Below are 20725 nucleotides of genomic sequence, written 5' to 3' on the forward strand. Positions count from 1 at the left end.
CAGTTCATAAAGAGAGGACTGATATTATACAACTGCTCTGAAGGCAGTTGCACAATCACTGCTGTCCCAGTCTCAGGGCTCTGCGGCGGCTCTTTCGTTCTGCCGTGGGCATCCTGGGTTAGAGATGGTTAGGCCAAGGGGAATGGCTTTAACCTGCCAGAGGGGGGATTGAGATGAGCTCTTAGGCAGAAGCTCTTCCCTGTGAGGGTGCTGAGGCGCTAGCACAGGGTGCCCAGAGAAGCTGTGGCTGCCCCATCCCTGGCAGTGCTCAAGGCCAGGTTGGACACAGGGGCTTGGAGCAAGCTGCTCCAGTGGAAGGGGTCCCTGCCCGTGGCAGGGGTTGGAACTGGATGAGCTTTAAGGTCCCTTCCAACCCAAACCAGGCTGGGATTCTATGAGTCTAAGCCTTTTGCTCCAGCAGTGAAGTTACCCCTTGGCCAGTCATCCTTGGCCTGCGCTTTGGAGAGCAGGAGGCATGTTTCATTTGCGTGTTGGCTTTGTGACTTCTCTCTGGTCCTGAATGTTTGACAATTGATATTTTTGGGTGGGATGAATCACTGCAATAAGATGGTAACAACATGTGCCATGCATGGCGTGTACTGTGTCTGGGGGGGGATCCAAGGTGTCTAAACCAGGTCCTAGATAGTGGCAAATGGTTGTTTTCATAGTTTGTTGATGCTGATTTATCTTAATTCACTAATGGACAGCAAGGTACAATCAGATATGAACCCATCCCCAGCGACAGAGCCAGCCATCCGTCTCAGAATTTGATTTGAAGTTGAATTGTCACCAACCCTGATGTGGTCAGACAGTGAGGAGCAGATGGTCCTTGCATTTGGGGATCTGGACTTGCTGAGGTAGCGGAGCGCCTTGCAGCCATGCCGTAATCTGGACCTGGAGATTAGCTCCCTAAATCTTTCTGCCTTGTAGGGAATGCTTAGGCTTCATCTTTAATGTGTCCCATGTTTGTCAAACACTCCTGTTCAATTGGATCCTGTACCACTGATGAAAGTTGGCACAGCATTTCCCCTCTGCTGCTGTCCAGAAAGGAGAAGTTGATGCTGGTTTCCCTAAGTCTTAGCTTGGTTGTATGTACCACAGTGTCAGTATCTCATTAATGGTGGTTATTGTAGTGACTCCAAGGTAATGAACCAGGAAACTTGGTGTTTCTTGCTTTTACCCACCCTTGGACACATGGATTTCTAGCCTCTCACTTTTCATCTCTCTCCTCCATTGGGCAGTCCTGGCACGGTATATATATATATATATAGCTTTTATATATATATATATATGTATGTATGTATATAGCTTATATACATATCTTTTAGTTTTTTCCCATTTGGAGGAGCTCTCAACTTGAAGCTGTTTCCTCCCCAGTGGAAGTTAGGAGTCAAGGGACAAGACAGTGGTTGGTGACTCTAGCCAAAATGCCTCACTTGCTGTGACGAAGTTCTTGCTTCCAAAGTTCAGCTGGCAAATAAGGGAGCAGAGTCGTTTGAAGCAGTGCTGCTAAAAAATGACAGGGATAAAATTGCCCCGAATTAAACTCGGTTTCAGATCCCAATTAATAATGCATCGAATCCTAGCCTGGTTTAGGCTAGAAAGGACCTCAATGCTCCCTGAAGGTATTGAAAGGCCACAACAGATTGCCCTGGCCAGGCTGCTGGTGCTCGTGCAGTTGCTCTCTTTGCAAAGGGGAGGCCATTTCTCTCTCCCAGGTCAGGAAGATTCAAAGTGTTCCAGCATGCCCTCCAGCTTTGAGATCCCTTTGCTTTAGCCTTTGTCTCCTGCTTTTATTTTAAGCTCTGCCACAGTTTCCCTCACTTTTGTCCTTAAATGCACCGGGGAGGAACTGGTTCAGCTTCCCCGCCGCATGGACAATTCAGCACCTCCGCTCTGTGCTTTCTTGGCAAGGAGCAGCCCAAACAATTGCCACTAGGATGGAGCTGACGTCATGCTGACCGTGTCTGCGGCATTTATAGCACATATAGGTCACCACAGGGAAGTTGCTCTTCTGGGGCTTTGAGCTGCAACTTGTGTTCTCCAGCCTGAGCTGTGTCATTTGCTGCTTTATGTGAGCCGGGACACTCAGTGTGTGCCTATTGTCCTGCTCCTGGAAGGCAGTGGTTTCGTCATCCCCTTCCCACGCTGTTTGTTTATGATTTGCAGTAGCACAACATTGAAAGCCATGTCCTTCATCCCCCCCATGTCATAGTTAGTCATAAATGACTAAAGTGATAGAACCGACCTCCCTCCCAGCGCACTTCATTAAACAGTGCCTCGAGCGGGTGCTAAATTTTACATGGAAATAGCCATTTTTAATTGACATTAAGACAGGAGGAGTGGCAGGAGGCAAAGAAGTTTTCATTGTCTCTTCCCAGCCCAGGCTGTGGCATGGGGCTGTTGCCTTGTGGCTGCGGAGCTTTCAGCAGAGTCGGTGTGTTCCAGCTATGCCTTTGTTTCAGTGAATGAGCTGGGACTCTGCAGAGCAAGGAAATAAAGCTGAGGCAGATGGTTGTGCAAGGTAAGGCATCATCCGTGGTTAGCATGGAGCGTGGGACCATCTCCCCTTCCCGCTGGAAGCAGTGCACAGGGCCAGGTTTGTGTCCTGTTGGAACAGGAGCCTGGGCAGACTCCTGCTGACAGATGATTCTGCATGCAACAATTTTCCTTCCCTTTTGAGTAGGTGAATTCACCATTAAATGGCTTTTCCTCCTTGCTTTGTGCTGAAGGGAGTTCCCTTGTTCAGGATCTCGGTGGGTTTGGAAGGGGGAGTCCCTTTTGGTCTGTGCTGGGATTTCTACCTCTGAAATTTGCTGGGTGCTTTTGTGCTGGAGAGGAGGGTGAGATGAGGCTCGTTGTCGAGGGAATGGCTTTGATCGGGGGAAGTTCATAACATTCACTTGAAGCTGGGGAGGTTTTCAAAGAGTTACAAGCTGGTGCATGTAACAGATTTTAAGTTATAGCGTACTGAACAAAGTAAATGCATTCTCCCTGGAGGTAGGTGAGTCTGTCTTCCCTTTGAAAGCCTGCTTTAAACAACGTTCAGACTTGGATACCTGTGGCAACAGCACTGAAAGTAATAAATTCTCTGGAAGATGAGGTTGTCTCTTTAATTTGGGCTATGGTGAGCTGTTTGAAGATCCAATTCTTTGGTGTGTGCACGCAGGGCTGCGTTGGGTGAGGAGGGGAGGGTCTGGGGGTGCTGGGTGGACTTAGGCTGGGTGGTTTGCAGCGAACCCAGGGAGGTTAGGGAGTTGTGAGGAGCTAAGTGCAGCGTTTCTGTTGCCCTGCTGTCAGCAGTTGAGTTCCAGGCTGCAGAAACTCATTTGCCACTGTTTCCCATAGTGAGGAAAGCAGGAGCTTTTCTTAGTAAGGATGTATCACGTTTTCCTACTAAACTGCCTCAAGTTTTCCCACATGTTCTGTTTGTGCTGAAGTGGGAGCGATGGGCTTTGCTATTTTGATAGATGATGAAAGGCAGACATGAGGTGCACAATATGCGACTTTATATTTAAAACTGGCACTTCCCATTAAAGAACGTACTTGAGGCTGCTTGTTTGTGTTGCGGTTGTGAACGTGCCCATGCAGCAGCCTTGCAAAGCTGTCACTAAACACAAAGCCACCACAATACAGAAGTCAAAGCAGAAAAATTTCCTTGCTTGCCTATTGGCATGGCTGGTTCTTGCAAATACTACTTTTTAGCCATTAACAAAGGAAAATGCTGCGAGGGCTGGAGCAGCTCTGCTCTGGAGCCAGGCTGAGAGAGCTGGGCTGGGGCAGCCTGGAGAAGAGAAGGCTCCTGAAGGGGAGACCTGAGAGCAGCTCCAGTGCCTCAAGGCGCCAAGAAGAAAGCTGAAAGAGGGGCTTTGGACAAGGGCCTGTAGGGACAGGACAAGGAGAATGGCTTGAACCTGCCAGAGGGGAGACTGAGCTGAGCTCTTAGGCACAAGCTCTTCCCTGGGAGGGTGCTGAGGCGCTGGCACAGGGTGCCCAGGGAAGCTGTGGTTGCCCCATCCCTGGCAGTGCTCAAGGCCAGGTTGGACACAGGGGCTTGGAGCAAGCTGCTCCAGTGGAAGGGGTCCCTGCCTGTGGCAGGGGTTGGAGCTGGAGGAGCTTTAAGGTCCCTTAGAGCACAAACCAGGCTGGGATTCGATGGTAGGATTCTATGAAAAAAAAAATAAGGTAATAAACAGATAAAGCCTTGCCATGGCCAGGTCAATCTGGCAAAGCTGGGAGATCATCTTAGCCTGGACAGCGACAGATCCTTGCAACCCTCCTCTGTCCTCTGCGATGTTCCCATTCCTACTGCTGGTGGATCCTGCTCCTGGGATGCGGGAGGATGCTGCTGAGGGTATGGCAGGGGAACACCCGGGTGCTGCAGCCCCAGCTGGTAACAGAGCCTGGAGGACTTTCGGTGCAGTTCATCTCTCCCGTGCTTGTCAGGTGCGTTTAACAGCTTTCTGCTTTGCTGTTGGCTTTGCCTTCGGGAAGCTCCTGTTCTCTTTCCTCTCCCCTTTCTTCTCCCTGCTTTTCCTGTGGGGTGGCTCCCGTTAACCAGTACACAGAACAAGCTTGGAGGGGACGAAAGCTGGGGGCAGGGAGCACAGGGCAGCAGGAAATAGCAATCACGGGGGAACAAATGGCAGGGGAAGATCTTCACGCCTATCTCCCTTAATCTAGCATCACACCCTGGCTGCATCTCTGATCCCTGTGTCCTGGGGTGCATGTTCCTGCTCCCAGGGCTTCCCCACCGTGATAGGTGTTACTGCAGTGAGGTTAAATAGGAAGGCCTTCCTCTATCTCTCTGTTACCTCTCCTCAAATTTGGGGTTTTTCCTTGGATTTTTGGGCAAGACTGGGAGGGAGATTGCCCTGCCAGAGGCACAGCTGCTTTACTAATGGATCCATGAGGAATGAGCCTGGAAAGAGCAGGAAAAGGACAACAGTGCTGTTGAGGCAGTGGGGATGCCCTGTCAGCAGCTCAGCAGTTGGGGAGAGGTAAAGGTAACCTGGTCCCTGTCTTGGTGGGTGTTTAACTTCAGAGGGTGAGAGGGTGTTTTCAGGGGAGGAGCATTTGGGGGTTTTGGTTGTTTTTTGTTCCTCTTCCCCCCCAGGGAGAGTCCTTCTGGCTGGATTTGAGATTTTGAACTAGGAGAGAGCACAGAGATAAGTGGCTGCTTTTGGTCAGATACTGCAGATACAACACAGAGCTTGTTGAAGCTCAGGGTTTCAGCTTTGCCAGGAGAGCTGAAGCAGTCCAGCATCTCCTGCCGCCAGAGCTGTTCCCTTCCCTCCATGAGGCAATTCAGCACCAGTGTAACTGTGCCTGCTTGAGGGGTAGGATGGGATGGGGGTATCTTACAGAAAATCAGGTGCCTGCCCTGCATTAAGGCTGATGGGAAGCTGGGCTAGGAGGGAGCCTTCTGAGTTTCTAAAGAACATGGACAAGCTCAAGCACCTGCTTTTTTTCTAATAAGAGGAGCTGGTTGTGTATTAATCGCATGCCTAATGTTGTTCTTATGTTGGTACTGCTCCTTAAGGGGAGATCTTAGAGCAGCTCCAGTGCCTAAAGGGGCTGCAGGAGACCTGGAGAGGGGCTTGGGACAAGGGCCTGTAGGGACAGGCCAAGGGGAATGGCTTGAACCTGCCCGAGGGGAGACTGAGCTGAGCTCTTAGGCAGAAGCTCTTCCCTGGGAGGGTGCTGAGGCGCTGGCACAGGGTGCCCAGAGAAGCTGTGGCTGCCCCATCCCTGGCAGTGCTCAAGGCCAGGTTGGACACAGGGGCTTGGAGCAAGCTGCTCCAGTGGAAGGGGTCCCTGCCCATGGCAGGGGTTGGAGCTGGAGGAGCTTTAAGGTCCCTCCCTCCCATGATTCTATGATTTTCCAGAGGGTGGTTGCACACAGCCTGGCGTCAGGCAGTTGATGCCTGTGTCCCTGCTGGCCCTCTGAGCAGGGAGCAGCCGGTGCAGAGTCTTGCTGCACGCTCTGGAGGCCCTTCTGCCCAAAGGTTCCCAAATACTTTGCAAGCCTTGATTAACACATTAGCTTATCCAAATTGAGTTATATATGCCACGGAGAGAAGAAAGATACTGCACTCCTTCAGCGTTGACTTAAAGTTTAATTAATTTTGTTGCCAAATGAGGCATGAAATACAGTGTGAAATATCTTGTGGTGCTGCATGTGTAATTGTATGGGGGACTGAGAGCACAGCGAGCACTGAGGATAGATCACCCGAGGCAAGCTGGGCATGGAGCTCCTGTGGCACTGCAGTGTGTGCATCTGGCACAGTCACAGCACTGAGCTGCTTCAGGGGGATGTGCTCCCCGGGGGAGTTATTCCCAATTAATAATTCATAGAATCCCAGCCTGGTTTGGGTTGGATGGGACCTTAAAGCTCCTCCAGCTCCAGCCCCTGCCATGGGCAGGGACCCCTTCCACTGGAGCAGCTTGCTCCAAGCCCCTGTGACCATCCTGACCTTTAATACTGCCATGGATGGGGCAGCCACAGCTGGAGGTGTTCAAGGCCAGGCTGATGGCCTGGATTCTGCTTTTGGGATGGCCTCTGAATTCAGCTTTGGAGAGTTTTTGTGGCAGCTCTTTTGATGTTCTTCTTGCTGCCCTGATTCATGGTTTGGAGGGATAATGTCTTCACAGTGCCTTGCTTCCCCACTAACGGAGGGAAAGAGGCAGTCCAAGAGTTCTGCCCTCTTTATTCTGGAATTTCCAGTTAACTCTCCAGGTAGCCCAGCTTCAAAGCCAGGAGGGAGAACAATCCAACAATCTAGTCCATCTGCCTACTAACCCTGAGCAGCACATCCCCACCTCCAGAGTGACCTAAGGCAATGTTTTCCTCTTATATTTAACTGGAGATTGCATCAGGAGCCGGAGGGAGGTGAAGTTAATATGGCATAAGCTTTCTAGCTGGGCAGTCTTCACGCTTAGACAGGGACTCCAAAGAAACACATTGGTCTCATTTCAGAGCATCTGGGAGGAAGAGCAGCCTCCAGGATGCATGTGGCTTACTGGAGTAAGCTACTTGTCCAGTATGGCTTTTTGTCCCACCAAGTGGGGCAGAGGGCAGTTGTTTATAAAACCTTGGCCCACCCCAAATGGGAAGAACCTTCCAGGAGAGCAGATATACTCCCTTTGTCCTGTCTGCAGGGTGCTGGGGGCTGCCAGCGAGCGGAGGGTTCTCCTTTAGTGGTAGCACTTGTATCTCTTTGGAGCCAGTGGGCAGCAGGTTTGGCGGTGGCTGCCTGGAGCTCGCTGGCGATCACTGAAGAAAGAGCAGTTTCTCTCCTTCTCAAAGAGTCTTGAAGCATCTTTTGCCCCTTGTTCACCCTTGGGGACATGGAATCAGTGAGCTTTTCCCTCTCCAAAGCCATGCATGCGTCTCCGTATCAGTGCTCTGTGCTCACAGGCATGGTGTCACCCAGGAGTGCCCCAGGGGACAACCCATCATGGCTTTAACCTGGAAGAAGAGTCAGCCAGACTCCTGCAGGACGAGACTTGGAGGACCCTGGGGTTGCTTCTCTCACCCTTCTGCCTCATCCTGCACAAGTGGGGGGGCATGGTTGTGACAGTGACAAAACTTGTCCTTGTGGCGGTGAGTGTGTGACCGCTCATTGGCAAGCAGAGAGCCCCTGGGCCCCTTCTGCTTCCTGGGGTTTTTATTAAAGTGAGGTGGTCTCTCTTCCAAAGGCTCCTTAATGCCCTGTTAACATTGTTATACAAAACAGCAGTGTGCCATTTAATTAGGAGAAATACGTCCTAACCTCTACCATATGTTGCTCTTCTCTTATTTGCATTTGAAAGTCCAGCTGAATTTCAATGCGAAACTGGATTTTATCCAAATGATGAATGGCATCAGAGGCTGTGGGAAGGTGGATGTGCCTCCCTGTCACATATGGTTGGGGGGTTTGGGTTGCGGTGTGTGTGTGTGTCTCTTCTTCTATTTTAAAGAACATTTTAAAGCAAGGTTCCTTTATTCCTTGGGCAGTGGTTTCGAACTGTTCGTGCCTTTCCTCTAAAACCTTAAGTGAACTTGGCTGTCTGGGTGGTCATTCCTGCATCTTCTGAAGTTCCCCCAAAGGAGAGGGATTAGATTTGCTCTTAAGCAACATGTTTTCAATGGCAGTTCATGGCCAAGGAGATGAATCTGCTGCCAAACCTCCCTGTGCTTCTGGGTGCTCTGTCCTTGCCGGGTTGTGATGTCCTTAAGGAAGACTTCTTGGTATTGACAAGTGCCTTTTCTTTCAAAAGGCAAGTGAACAGCCCAGCCGTGCAGGCTCTGAATCACCTTAGCCTTTGTGACAGGAGTGTGCTGAGGGTTATTCGCTTCATCCCTGCCGCATCCCTGGCAGTTTAAGGTCAGGTTGCACACAGCGGCTTGGAGCAAGCTGCTCCAGTGGAAGGTGTCCCTGCCCATGGCAGGGGTTGGAACTGGAGGAGCTTTAAGGTCCCTTCCAGCCTAGACCATTCCATGATTCTGTGGTTCTCCATCCTGTCAGAGTGGGGTTTGTGCCCATGTGGATCCGCTCGTCTCCTGGCATGCAGGGCTTTGCCACAGGCTGAGGCTTTTTAGCTTTCTATGTGTACTTTGGTGCAGTGCTGGCAGCTCCAAGCCCCTTCCCCAGCGGGGCCATCGTTGGTTTCTCTGTGGCTGTTGCTTCTCCAGCAGCGCAGGGGAGAAGCAGTTCCCTGGGGGCTGTGGAACCGGAGCCGTGGTCTCTTGCTGCTGCTTGGACTGCTGGAGGAGGAGCTGCTTTAGGAGCCTTACAGTGGCTGGGTCCATGGCTGCGCACCCCCACGTTGCTGCTGGACTTGACCGCTTGGCTGGAGGTTGGGTTGTTCTTGTCTGGGGTGTGATTAAACGGATTTAAGCTCTGTGACGAGCTCAGCATTACACTGGGTGTGCTCACATGGCTCTTGGGGACCTTTTACCACATCTACATGGCAAAAAACCCTCTTAAAAGTCTTTCATACCCTGATTATTTCACTGCAGATCTGTCTTGGGGAGGAGTCGCCATCCCTGCAAGTGCTCACACACTGTAGACAAGGCCCTCAGTGCCATGGGTTAGTGGTGGCCTTGGCAGTGCTGGCAATGGTTGCACTTGAGCTTCAAGCTCTTTCCCAACCTGGTTGACTGTGATTCTGTGATTGCCTGGGTGCCAGCCACGGTGCTTGCACGGGGAGCTGCTTGCTGCAGGCTTCTGACTTTTGTTCTCTTTCCTCTTGGCTCCTTGAGGATCAGTTCAATGTTGAAGCCAGTTTTTGGTGGGGTTTTGTGTTGCGTTAATGCAGCTGAACTGATGTGATTACATTTCCAGATTTCGGTAATGGAATAACAAGTCAGGAAGCTCTTTTTTTGTGTATATATGTAAAAAAAAAAGAGAATTTATGTCACTTCCAAATCATCCAGTTCTCCAGGTGGGAAGATCCTTTCCCTTTCTCAGTTACTCTTGACACGAGGGCTTCTTGCTGCTGTGGCCATGTACGCAGACCCCAGCGCTGGTACGTGGCGTTGCTGCCCTTCACACTTGCTCCGTGCTCAGCCACTGCCCCAGAGCAGCCATGAGGTTGTCTTGGGTGACCAGAAAGATGGATCTTCCCTTTTCCAAGAGAGCTGCCAGGCCAGAGTGCCTGTGAGTGTCCCCCAGTGCTGCATTTGGGGCAGAGACCTTCACTGGGGCAGTTTCAGCAGCATCTCGAGGTGCATTGGCTTTTGTGCTGGCTCTGAGGTTTCTGAGGAGCTGGAAAACAGCTCAGCCAAATCACCTTGCAGTGGCAACTTCCTTTTCAAACAGAAGGATGTCATTGTGGAGTTAGTGGCTTCCCATTATTTTCCCCCAGTTTGAGTGCTTCCTTGCAGTCGCTCCCCCAGTGTCAGGCTGTGCGGTCCTCTTTGGTTTGGCCACAACGAAAGCGCAGCACAAGCTGCTTGTGTCTCAGCTTTGGCTTCCCAAAGCACCTAGCTGCTTCTCGCCTTCCAGGATGGAGGTGGTAGCTGGTGGAGCCCCAGCCCTACAAAGCCTTTGCCCTTCTTTGGGTATGCTGCACAAAGGTAGTGAGTCACTTTCCCATCAAGCCGATGGTTACCCTGCTCCTGTCTTGTATTTGTGTTGTGTAGCCAGCAGGATTATTTATAACTTCGCCAGCATCCCGAGTCTATTGTTTCAGCAAAGAGCAGGAATGACTGGATGACTTCCGGAGATTTTTTTTTTACCACCCCCTCGTTTTTTGTTTTTTTGGTTTTTTTTTTTAAATCTGCTTTTCCTTCCAAGTATTATATTCACCAGTTGGATGCTTTCCCCCCACATCTTCCCCTCTTGATTGTGCATTTGTGCTGCTGACAAGCCCACTACCGGTGTCGCTTTAACTCTAGAAGCCCTCCCAGGAAAAGCCAGGGGCTTTGAATGACACAAGCGGCTCTTACTGGGCCTGCATCTTGCCTTGGAGGTGCTGAGGACCAAGGCAGGAGGCTCCAGCAGTGCTGTTAACAGAAGGGCAAGTGCCAGTGCACTTGCAGGTACATTGTGCCATGGGATGCTGCGCAGCCCAAGTGCGGGGTTGGTCTGGTCAAGGCCACCAGCACAGGATGGCAAGAAGCCTTTTTGTTGCTGCCCACTGAAGGTGTGAATTGGGGCGGTGCAAAGGCCTCACCTAACCCCGGGCTGCATAGGGTGAAGACCATTTCCATGCTGGCAGTGGATATTGCAAGACCTAGCTGTCATCTGTTTTAGTTAAGCCCTTCCTTGGACATCAGTGGCTAGTAAATGAAGGGAAGGGGCAGGGTGGGAGCTTTGGTGATCTCACATGGCCTGAACCTTTGGGAAGGACCTGCAGGTTGAGCATCCTTTGGGAGCAACACGCAGGGCCCTGATGGCTGTTGTCCACAGCTCCTCCTTGCCCAAAAAGCCCAGGTCCACATCGGATCTTCTTGCTTGAAATAGGGGCACAAGACTTTGGGTCTGGTTTGATTGAATTCTCCTCCTGGCCAAGTGAGATGTGGGATGCTCTGAGGTGAAGCCTTGCTGCTGCCCATCCCAGTTGCATTTCCTTCATTAGCTGCTTCTCAGCTGTGATGTATGAGCAGCCTCTGAGGTCGGACTGGCTGCAGCCATGACCTGCACAACCAACAAGGCTGAAACAGCTGAAGAGGAAGGAGTCCTTGCTGCCTTGTGGTCAGCAGAGATCCTGCAGAAGTCCTCTCAGTTTCTATTAGCTCAGAACTCAAAACTTAGGGCTTGTTTATTTTTAAGCTGCTGTTTCCAGCTGAGGTGCTTGCACATCCCCTGCTCATCCTCACCTGGTTGGTTCCTGGTTGGGAAGTGTGAAATTGATCCAAATGGAGCTCTGTCACGCTGGAAATGCCACTCGCATGTGAGCAGCTCCGAGTGGAAAGCGAGTCCTGAATTGTATCCTGTGGGGTTTTGACACACTCTTCATAGCTGGTTTTGCTGTTACAGGTTTCTTGTGGTGCAGAGCACTAGGTATGGGGCAGAAACCAGGCAAGTGTTGGATGAGATGCTGGCTTGGGGAAGAGGTGATGCTCTGAGAAGGACCTGAGAATTGAGGCACCTCAGGGAACTGATGTCCGGAGCCATAAGCTCACAGCTTGTTGCAGTCCAAAGTGAAGATCCTTTGGGCCAAGCACTTAACACGGTTCTTGTTAAGAGCTGGTTCCAAAGACTTTACAGCCCAAGTGGAGCGGTTTCAGGTTGCACAGGAGCTCGTGCATCCCAAAGGATGCTTGTGCCGGCTGCTAGCCTGACCCACACTGCTGCTCATTCCTGTTCTTGTGGTGGTTCTGTTCTTCTAGCCAGGGCACCCTTGGGCTGGCTCCTTCCCATCCCAGACTCAGTTATTTCAGTTTTCCCTGGCTGGATTTACAGGCAGTGATCTCCTGAATAAATTGCTGGGATGATTCCCGGAGCATCCAGCTCAGCACAGCATTTCCCTAGCGTGGTGGGAAAAGCCAACCCTGGATGCCACTGAATTCTCCCTTCCTGCTGCGCCTCAGGTTCCTTTCAATTAAGGTGCATGGAAAAGAAAGATATGGGGAGCTGCAACTTAACATTCCCTACTGTGAAATCGCTGCAGCTTAGGACCTCTGATGGCAGGATATGGGCATCTCCTGCAGCACACTACCTCATCCAGCCCTTCTGGGTCAGCTCAGGAATAGAGAACAGCACTTCTTCCCCAGCTTGCTGTGTATTTTAGAAGCATTGTGGCTTTTTGTTCCGTTTTCTTTAACTGGTTTGCTAAAAAGTTGAACCTGTAGGACTGAGGCTTTTTTACCCAAAGAAGAAAACTGAAAGATCAGTGGGACCCTGTGGTTTGCATTGCCAGTTGCAAAGGCTTTCAGTGTGCTCCTGCGTGTGAGGCTCCCAGCCCTTTTGAGCACAAGGGCATGTTCCAAGAGGTGACCCCACAACATGTGGGTTAAATAGCTGGGGATAGGTTTGTCCACGCAGGTATTTAAGGGATAATCTGTGTTGCTTTATATTGTGCCAAGAGAGGCTGTCTCAGCTCTGCTCTCTGCCTGCTGCATTTCCAGCTCTGCCCTAATTTTTGGGCAAGTCTCTCCATATGTACAATAGCTCGAAACAATTCTGTTCCCTGGAGAGCCTTTGAGGTTTAACATTTGTAAAATGCTTTGAGATCTGCAGATAAAGGAAAGCAAGACAATAAACAGCAACCAGGGCTGTGCCAGAGAAATACCCTGTATCACCACCGCAGAGCTGGGCAGGATTGGGTGGAGATGCCTTTTGTTAGAGGGCAAACTACTGCTCCAGAAGCCCCTGCTGCAGCCTTGCTTGGGAGCTCTGCTTGCAGGAGAGGTGCAGCTTAAGCCTTGACCCTGGCCTTTAAAGGGGCTTGTGTTAAGGAGGTAACATCTGTGGATAAGAGCATGATTGGGACACTGAGGTGAGCTCCCTTCTCTCCCCTCCACCCCCCCATGCTTCCCATTGCCTGGGGTGCTCTCAGGCTGTCCCAGGGCTCCCTGGGTGAGGACCTGGTCTGGAAGATGCTGCCTCTCCCTGCAGTGCATCATGAACTCCCCTGGTGAAGTTAATCCACTCCATAAACCTCGTTAACTTTCTTTTAACTGCCTTTGCCTGTCCTTAGAGTGAACTCCTTTCTAGTCCCCCAGACAAAGGCAGGCAGGAGTGGGCAGGGACGGAGGAACCGGGAGCTGCCGAGCTCCTCCCCGGCATTCCGGGCAGGCGGGAGCGCGGCTGGAGCTCGCACCACTGGGCTCCTCGTCGGACCATGGCATCCCAGAACAAGCTGGTTTGGGGTAGGTTCTTCCTGCCAGACATCTGGCGACGCTGGGGTTTTTTGGCAGATGGAGTGTGAAGGAATCGTTTTTAGCGGATCAGTTGGGAATTCTGCTCTCGAGGGATTTGGAGGCAGGTGTGCTGCAGTGTCAGGCTGGAAGCGTTCAGGGATCCTTCTCCCCTCTTCCCCATGCTCTGAGTACCTGCTTTTCCATAGCGTTGCGCTTTTGGGCAGGAGCAGAGAGTGTTAATGCTGCTTGAGGACATACAGCCCTGTGCTGGGGGCAAGTTACGTGGCTCTACAAAAATAGCTCATCCTTTTCTGCTGCTTCCCTGCGTTCCCCCATCAACATATCCGTAAATCCCTTAAAACCTATTAAAGCAAGCTGGGACGAGTGGCACAGCAGGAAGAGAAGGGTACGGAGTTGGAGGTTGGCTCCAGCATGCAATGAAGTTAGTTGCCTCCCGAGGGTTTCTTGAGTGGGGTGGTGACCGGTGGTCCCCATGCTGCGACCTGCTGTGGATAACTGCTTCAGCTGGAGGGGGGGTAGCATCACCTGGGGGGAGTTCCTTTCCCTGTAAGGGGCTGGGGGGATGGTTTTCATTTCAGCTGGCTTTAGAAATGAATCACTGATGCCCAGCTCTCCAGAGATGGCCTTACTTTAATTTGTGCATATCTAGCTTTAACTGAAGAGAAACCAGTTTATCGGAATCAAATACAGATGGTGCCTGCTTTGAGATGAGGGGGGCTATGGGAACTCTTGCTCTGCTTGGGAAACCTGCATCTTTTAGTTTTAAATAAATGTGTTTGTGTTTAATGGAGGCAGTTATGCTGTGTGCTTTATAGGGTTCCTATGGGATGCCAGGGAGCAAGTGAGGCTTTGGGATGCTGCTGAGATAAGGGGGAGTAGACAAAGCTATGCAAGTGCAGAATGGGCTTCCTATGAGGGAGTAAAGCCAAAGTCACCCGAGGTAGCTGTGTGCTCCTTGTCCCAATCACAGCAGTGTGGGCGGGAGCTGGACACCCAAACCCTCGAGTGCGATGGATGGTGGGCACCAGAGAGGCTTGCAACCAGCTTGTTCTCCTCTTAGTTCTGCCTGGGGCTGAGGGGGGACCCAGGGGAGCAGCTGAGGCAGCTTGCACAGAGGTGGTTGTCACCTCCAGGCTCGGACCTGCTCCCTGTTGGTGGCAGAAGCAGATGGGTCTCTGGTGTGGCCTGAAAGGCAAGAGGTGCGGAGCTGTGCTTGTGCGAACAGCTGAGCCGGCCAAGACCTTCCTCTTCACATCCTTCCTGCCCTGCCCTGTCTTTTGGGGGCTTTTGGGGCACTTTGTGCTCCAAATGAGGAACTGGTTTTCATTGAGTTTCCTCCTGTCTTACACGTTCAGCAGCCCCTGGAAAGTCCAGTGAGCCCCAGAACTTGCTCAAGATAAATGATGGGTGAGAAAGACCCTTCCCTTCCAGAGCAGCGAGTGCTTGAATGCTCTGAACCACCTCGTGAGCCTGGGGCAGCAAGTAACCATGGGGAGCTTGGTCCATGGCCAGGGTGGCTCAGGATCTCCTGGGGAACGGAGGCAGGAGCTGCCTGCAGAGCTTGTGCCCTAGAGGCTGCCCCAGCAAACTGGAGCTCCAGGGTTTTAACCCTCTTCAGCCAACCAGAGCCTCTGCACTTACGGGTTGAGCACTGAGGCAGTTCATGGAGGTGAAAAAAATGCCTTTGAGCTTCTTGTAGTTCTGAGAAACATGAGAAACTTATTAATGGTCAATTTTACTAGTCACTTGTGTTGGTATTCCTGATAAGAAATATTACTGCTTGTCTAGACAAAGGCACTAGAAATCGTAACATCATATAGTGGAGACACAGACAAGATAATCTAATAGGTCTCTTTTTGTATCCAGCTCGCTCCTCTGAATAGCACACAGCACTGATGTGAAGAGCATTTAAAGGGCTTGGATGTGGTGCATGAAGCCAGGCTGGATGCATGCATGGGTTTGCCATGCTGGCTGCAAAGCAGGGGGAGAAAACCAGCTCCCACCCTTCCCAGCAGCACTGCATCACCCATCTGCAGCCCAAATGATGGATCAGTGCATGCCCAGGGCAATGTAAACCATGTAAATTAGGTGGAAATGTTGCTCCTTGGTGGTGTAAGAACCAGAAGAATAAAACCTGCTTTCGTGAGATCTTTGTGGGGCTTCCTAGGAATTGTGCAATGGGGTTTTCTTGGGGTTTTTTTTTTTTGTTGAGAATGAGAGCTCAGGGCAAGGAGGACCAGCTCCCCCCGGTCACTGCCGAGGGATGCTAGAGTTGCACCTGGGAAATGGTTTGAAACACAGCAGGCAGGAAGAAACCTGGTGGTTAGTCCTAGAAAACAGAGGAGCCGTGCTACACAGTGAGTGCCATCTACTGGCACCTCGTCCCTGCTATTGACACGTTAACCCTGGCGAGAGGGAGAGCCGTCGCGAAGGTCTTAGCATGGGACCTGCTGTGGGGGTTATGGAGGGAGGGCTCGGTGTGCCCAGCCTGTTGACAAAGGGACAGGGATGGGCTTCACCCCCATTCCTTCAGCAGTGTCCTCATCCAAGCAAGTTGAGGTCCCATCTGGTGCAGGAGGAACCCAGAACCTCTGCTGAAGTTGACACATCCCATCTTGAGCTGGATGCTTCATACTGTACCTCCATGAGTGATTTAACATGGGATGCATCCACGCTGCTGTTGGCAGAAGCTGTGCAACCCTCCATTCCCATCCTCTCACTTGAGATACGTGTCTACACACTGAACCAGACCAGATGACAGGTCTTGATGTTTAAAAGACCAACCCGCCACCACCAGCTCAGTCCTTTAATCTCTTCACCAGTGTTTGGGCTGCTTGGAGATGGGTGTTGTGATCTGGTTGGATGGACAAAAGGAACCAGGGCAACTGGAGAAGCTTTTCGGCGTCCTTTCGGCCTGTGTGTGATTAGGGACAGGGTCTCAGAGGTTGACTGACAGCCGAAACCCAGAGTGCGAAGCATCACTGATTTCTGCTGAGGTCAAGGGGCTGATGGAGACCTTGCCTGATGGGCTCTGTGCTGTCTGCACCATAGGCCTTTGTACTTTAGGGGTCCAAGGGCTATCTGGGGCATGGAGTATGGCTATGCAAAGGTTTTCCAGGGGAAGGGACAAGGGAACATCTTGAAGTGCTTATGTTTAAAAAGGAAAAAAAGGAGTCACGGTTCTTGGAAATGGGGCTTCTTAGCAGTAAGTCCATCGAATGCAGCTCTTTTTAATGCAGTTTAAATAATCGATGGTACATTCAATTACAGAAATATTTGGCAGAGCTCTAAATAGGTCACATCTGTCCTGAAGCATTGTCTGAAGACATTAAACAATGTCTTAAGGTACATTTCTTACCATGCTGTGTCATGCTGACCAAATTCCTTAAGAGCTGGTACCTGGAAGGGAAAACTCCTTGGTTCCACATGCAGTTATCCCCAAATCTCTGCGCCTTGTGTCCGATGGGCACTTGGGTTTACTTCAGGGATGCCTTAGTGAGTCTGGCTTGGAGATTTGGGGCAGATAGAGCTACTGACTTTTGCAGTCCTGCAGTTAGAGCAGTGTAACTGGGCCTGGCCAGGGGGACCAGTAACAGACGGGGGTTGGTAGCTGCTCTGTTGCCCCCCCAGCGTGTGGTTGGGGATGGGATGGCAGCCGGGAGCCGCTGGGGAAAGGAGAAAGCAGAAAGATGAACCTTTGTTCTGGTGACTGGAGGCTTGGAGTTGTTTGCAGGCAGGAGCTGGAGCAGAGGGTGGGCAGGTGCTGGCGGGAACAGTTTGTCTGGGAAAGTTTTCCTCATTGTGTAGAACAATTCTTCTCAGCTGATCCTTCCTGTGGCTGAATCATCGTCTCAGCAAGCACATGAGCTATCCCTGTGGCTGCATCCGGCGCGGTCCAGGGCATCTGGGACAGGCCAAGGGGAATGGCTTGAACCTGCCCGAGGGGAGACTGAGCTGAGCTCTTAGGCAGAAGCTCTTCCCTGGGAGGGTGCTGAGGCGCTGGCACAGGGTGCCCAGAGAAGCTGTGGCTGCCCCATCCCTGGCAGTGCTCAAGGCCAGGTTGGACACAGGGGCTTGGAGCAAGCTGCTCCAGTGGAAGGGGTCCCTGCCCGTGGCAGGGGTTGGGACTCGAGGAGCTTTAAGGTCCCTTCCAACCCAAACCAGGCTGTGATTCTATGACCTTGCTCTGCCAGCAGAGCTGGAGGGCGCTGGGCCGCTCAGCACCTTGCAGGTGCAGCTCTGCATTTTGGGTTAGAATAAGCACTCCTGGATGTCCTTTTGCTTCAGCCTTCGTTTCCCCTTTGGGACCTGAGTTTTCTCCTTGCTCCGAGGCAGTTTGCAGCGTGAGTGCTGGCACGTTAGCAGCAGAGTCACTGAACACCAGCCCTCTCCCAGGTAACAGAAGCCTTCCAAGTAAACCAGCAAGGGCTCCGTGCTTGTGTCCATGTGTGTTTGGCCGTTTCCTCACGTAATCTCCACAATATTTGGACACAGTCTTTAATTTGTCTAATTTTTAACTGCCTTTGGCCTCCTCACTTGCGGGCTGGGGCGCGGGGCAGTGGGGCTGAGATGGAGGGGCTCACATATGTAGCAGCCCTGAGTCAGAGCCTGTTTTCCATGCATGGGTTTGTTCCTCACCCTGTCAAAAAGCGCTTTGGGGAGGGCTGAAGTGCTTCGTGGCACCCTCCTGGAATGGGGGTTTGGGTCTGAGCCACCTCCTTCCTCTTCTTCAGGGTCGGTTTTATCACAAGCTGCTGCCAGGTGGCTCAGGGCATCTCGTGCTTCTCCCACCCTCCACCGTCCCTATAGCCCTGCTTTGCCATGTCCCCGCAACCCAGTTTCTATGTACATGGAAACTGAGACCCGGTTTCCATCCACAAGGAGCGCAGCAGAGCTCCTTCTCCGAAATCCATGTGGATCTGAGGCACCAGCAAGGAAAAAGCCCCAACACCTGCTATCATCTGACTCAAACCAATGTTGTTCTTGGCCTGTTGCCTTGCACTTTTGTCCCTTAGACCCTCCTTGACATCCTGCTTCTTGCCAAGCGTGGATGGGCTTGGATGGAGGCTGGGGATGAGTGACACGGAGAGGTTCAGCCCAGAGAGGCTGTGGACAAGGCACACAATCGGTTTGTCCTGCAGGCTGCTGACCTTATGAAAGCACCGCCGAGCCGAGCCCTGTGTTATTCTCTGTTCCCTTTTCATGCTGCTCCTTTGTGCTCGTTTGGTCATTGCCGGCCCTTTGTTTTTACAGCTGGGGGAAGTGTTTTGAGCTTTAAAGTTTATTTTCTTCCCTCTGGTTGTCGTCACGGTTTGGGTTTGCTTTTTTTCCTCCCTGTGGCATCTTGCTGGATTTCCATGGAGGTAGGATCAGCTCTGCGTTCCATGTCTTTCCAATGGAGAGAGCGGGCTTCTTTCCTTTGCACCCCCAAACCAGCCCGGAGGCTGCCTTGGAGCCTGCTCCATCCTCAAAGAGCAGTTACAGACACCCATGGGCTGTGACACTGAAGAGAAGCAGTGTCCTGGCCCGCAGGAGAAGCTTTGAACGCTGCTTCAGGTTTGAAACGCTTGGCAACACGTGCATCATCTCCTAGACCAGCATCTAAAAGACCAATAACTGAAGTTATTTCTTTGGCTCTTTCCCCCCTCTTTCTGGCTTTTTCTTTGTTGTTGGTTGTAGATTTAATTCCTCTCTACACTCATCCCTTGTCCAAAGCCAATGGGGAATGGATCGTTTTTACTAGGGCCTGGTACTGCTCCCATCTCTCCCCAGCCCCCGCAGGGGGGTTGGAACTGGATGAGCTTTAAGGTCCCTTCCAACCCAAACCGGGCTGGGATCTATGATTGTAAGTGCCTGTCTTCAGTCAAGCTGTACCACCCCGTGCCTGGCCATGCTCCATCACTTCCACAGGAGTCACCGACCGGGCTGCAGCTACCAGCATGGAAGCTTCCACACTCAAACGACATCCACCAAAGTGCTTTCTTCGTCCCCAAGCAGCAGCAAAGCTGAGCCTTGCTGTCTCAGCCGCCTTTGGTCCAACCTCACATTTGGAAGCAGTCAAAGGGATGAAACAGAGCTGCCCTACCTGGGGTAAGGACCCCTGATCTGCACCATGAGCAGGGGCCTCCAGGCTGGCATTCCCAGCATCCCATTGCTGCCCTCCAGGTGTTTGGTGGCTTTGGGGGCATTTTGTTTGCCTTTTTTTTTTTTTTTTTTTAATTATTATTATTATTATTATTCCTGTTTTTAAATTGTTTTGTCATGCGCCGGGAAAAGGAAGCGCACAAATTGTATGGGCCCATCCACAGTCCACGTCCTGTAAACAGCTGCCGGCTGCCTGCCTTTCCCCCGCTGTTTTTTCCTCTCCGTGGCTGGTAAATAAACAGGCAAAGCTTCTCCCGGTGCCCGCTGTTCCCCTTGCAAGGGCTCTGCCTGTACCCAAAGGCCTTGCCCAGGGGATGCCTGCTTGCTGAAATGGGTCGGTGGGGTTTTCCATGCCGGAGTCAGCAGCTCTGGGGAGCCAACTCTCTCCACAGGAAAAACAACGTTGCTGGTTTGCCTGGGACTAAAGCTAATTACCAGGCGACTAATTTTATTGATTTCAAATCCCTTTTAGCAGAGATTTTGCTGTGAGGCTGATCGCCAGAGCGATTAGGACACAAAGCCGCTTAATTTGGAAGTGTTTATCAGGCAGCCTTCTGTCACCTCTGCTTCAAATCAAACTGCAGTGGCACCAGTGGAGGCAGGTGGGGAGCGAGTTTCTATTGCTGCTCCTAGAGCAACCTGGGGGCTAGCGGAGGTTAAATGTATTCATAACAGAATCATCATAGGATCACAGAGTGGTTTGGGTTGGAAGGGACCTTAAAGCTCCTCCAGCTCCAACCCCTGCCACGCGCAGGGACCCCTTCCACTGGAGCAGCTTGCTCCAAGCCCCTGTGTCCAACCTGGCCTTGAGCACTGCCAGGGATGGGGCAGCCACAGCTTCTCTGAGCACCCTGTGCCAGCGCCTCAGCACCCTCCCAGGGAAGAGCTTCTGCCTAAGAGCTCAGCTCAGTCTCCCCTCGGGCAGGTTCAAGCCATTCCCCTTGGCCTGGCCCTACAGGCCCTTGTCCCAAGCCCCTCTCCAGGTTCCCTGCAGCCCCTTTAGGCACTGGAGCTGCTCTCAGGTCTCCCCTTCAGGAGCCTTCTCTTGTCCAGGCTGCCCCAGCCCAGCTCTCTCAGCCTGGCTCCAGAGCAGAGCTGCTCCAGCCCTCGCAGCATCTCCATGGCCTCCTCTGGCCTTGCTCCAACAGCTCCACATCCCTCTTGTGCTGCTGCCCCAGAGCTGGATCAGGGCTGCAGGGGTGGGTCTCCCCATCACGCAGCAGAGGTGCTCCTGCTCTGGGGGTGCAGCCCAGCACACGGGGGGGG

General features: G+C 52.0%; 1 protein-coding gene across 14 annotated transcripts in view; it reads left to right on the forward strand.

Annotated features, from left to right (window-relative positions):
* The window catches only part of TCF3 (transcription factor 3), a 75561-nt gene that overhangs the window by 13236 nt on the left and 41600 nt on the right, over positions 1–20725 (forward strand). For 2 of the 14 annotated variants that reach the window (XM_065658806.1, XM_065658807.1), the window contains exon 1: positions 13235–13303. The exons of the other annotated variants lie outside the window; for them this stretch is intronic. In XM_065658806.1, the coding sequence (XP_065514878.1) occupies positions 13276–13303 (28 nt within the window). In that variant the 5' untranslated portion in view covers positions 13235–13275. Of the gene's footprint in view, positions 1–13234; positions 13304–20725 lie in introns of those variants that run through there. 14 annotated transcript variants of the gene reach the window in all.

This window comes from Lathamus discolor, chromosome 21, assembly GCF_037157495.1.
Source record: "Lathamus discolor isolate bLatDis1 chromosome 21, bLatDis1.hap1, whole genome shotgun sequence".
Lineage (NCBI taxonomy): Eukaryota > Metazoa > Chordata > Aves > Psittaciformes > Psittacidae > Lathamus > Lathamus discolor.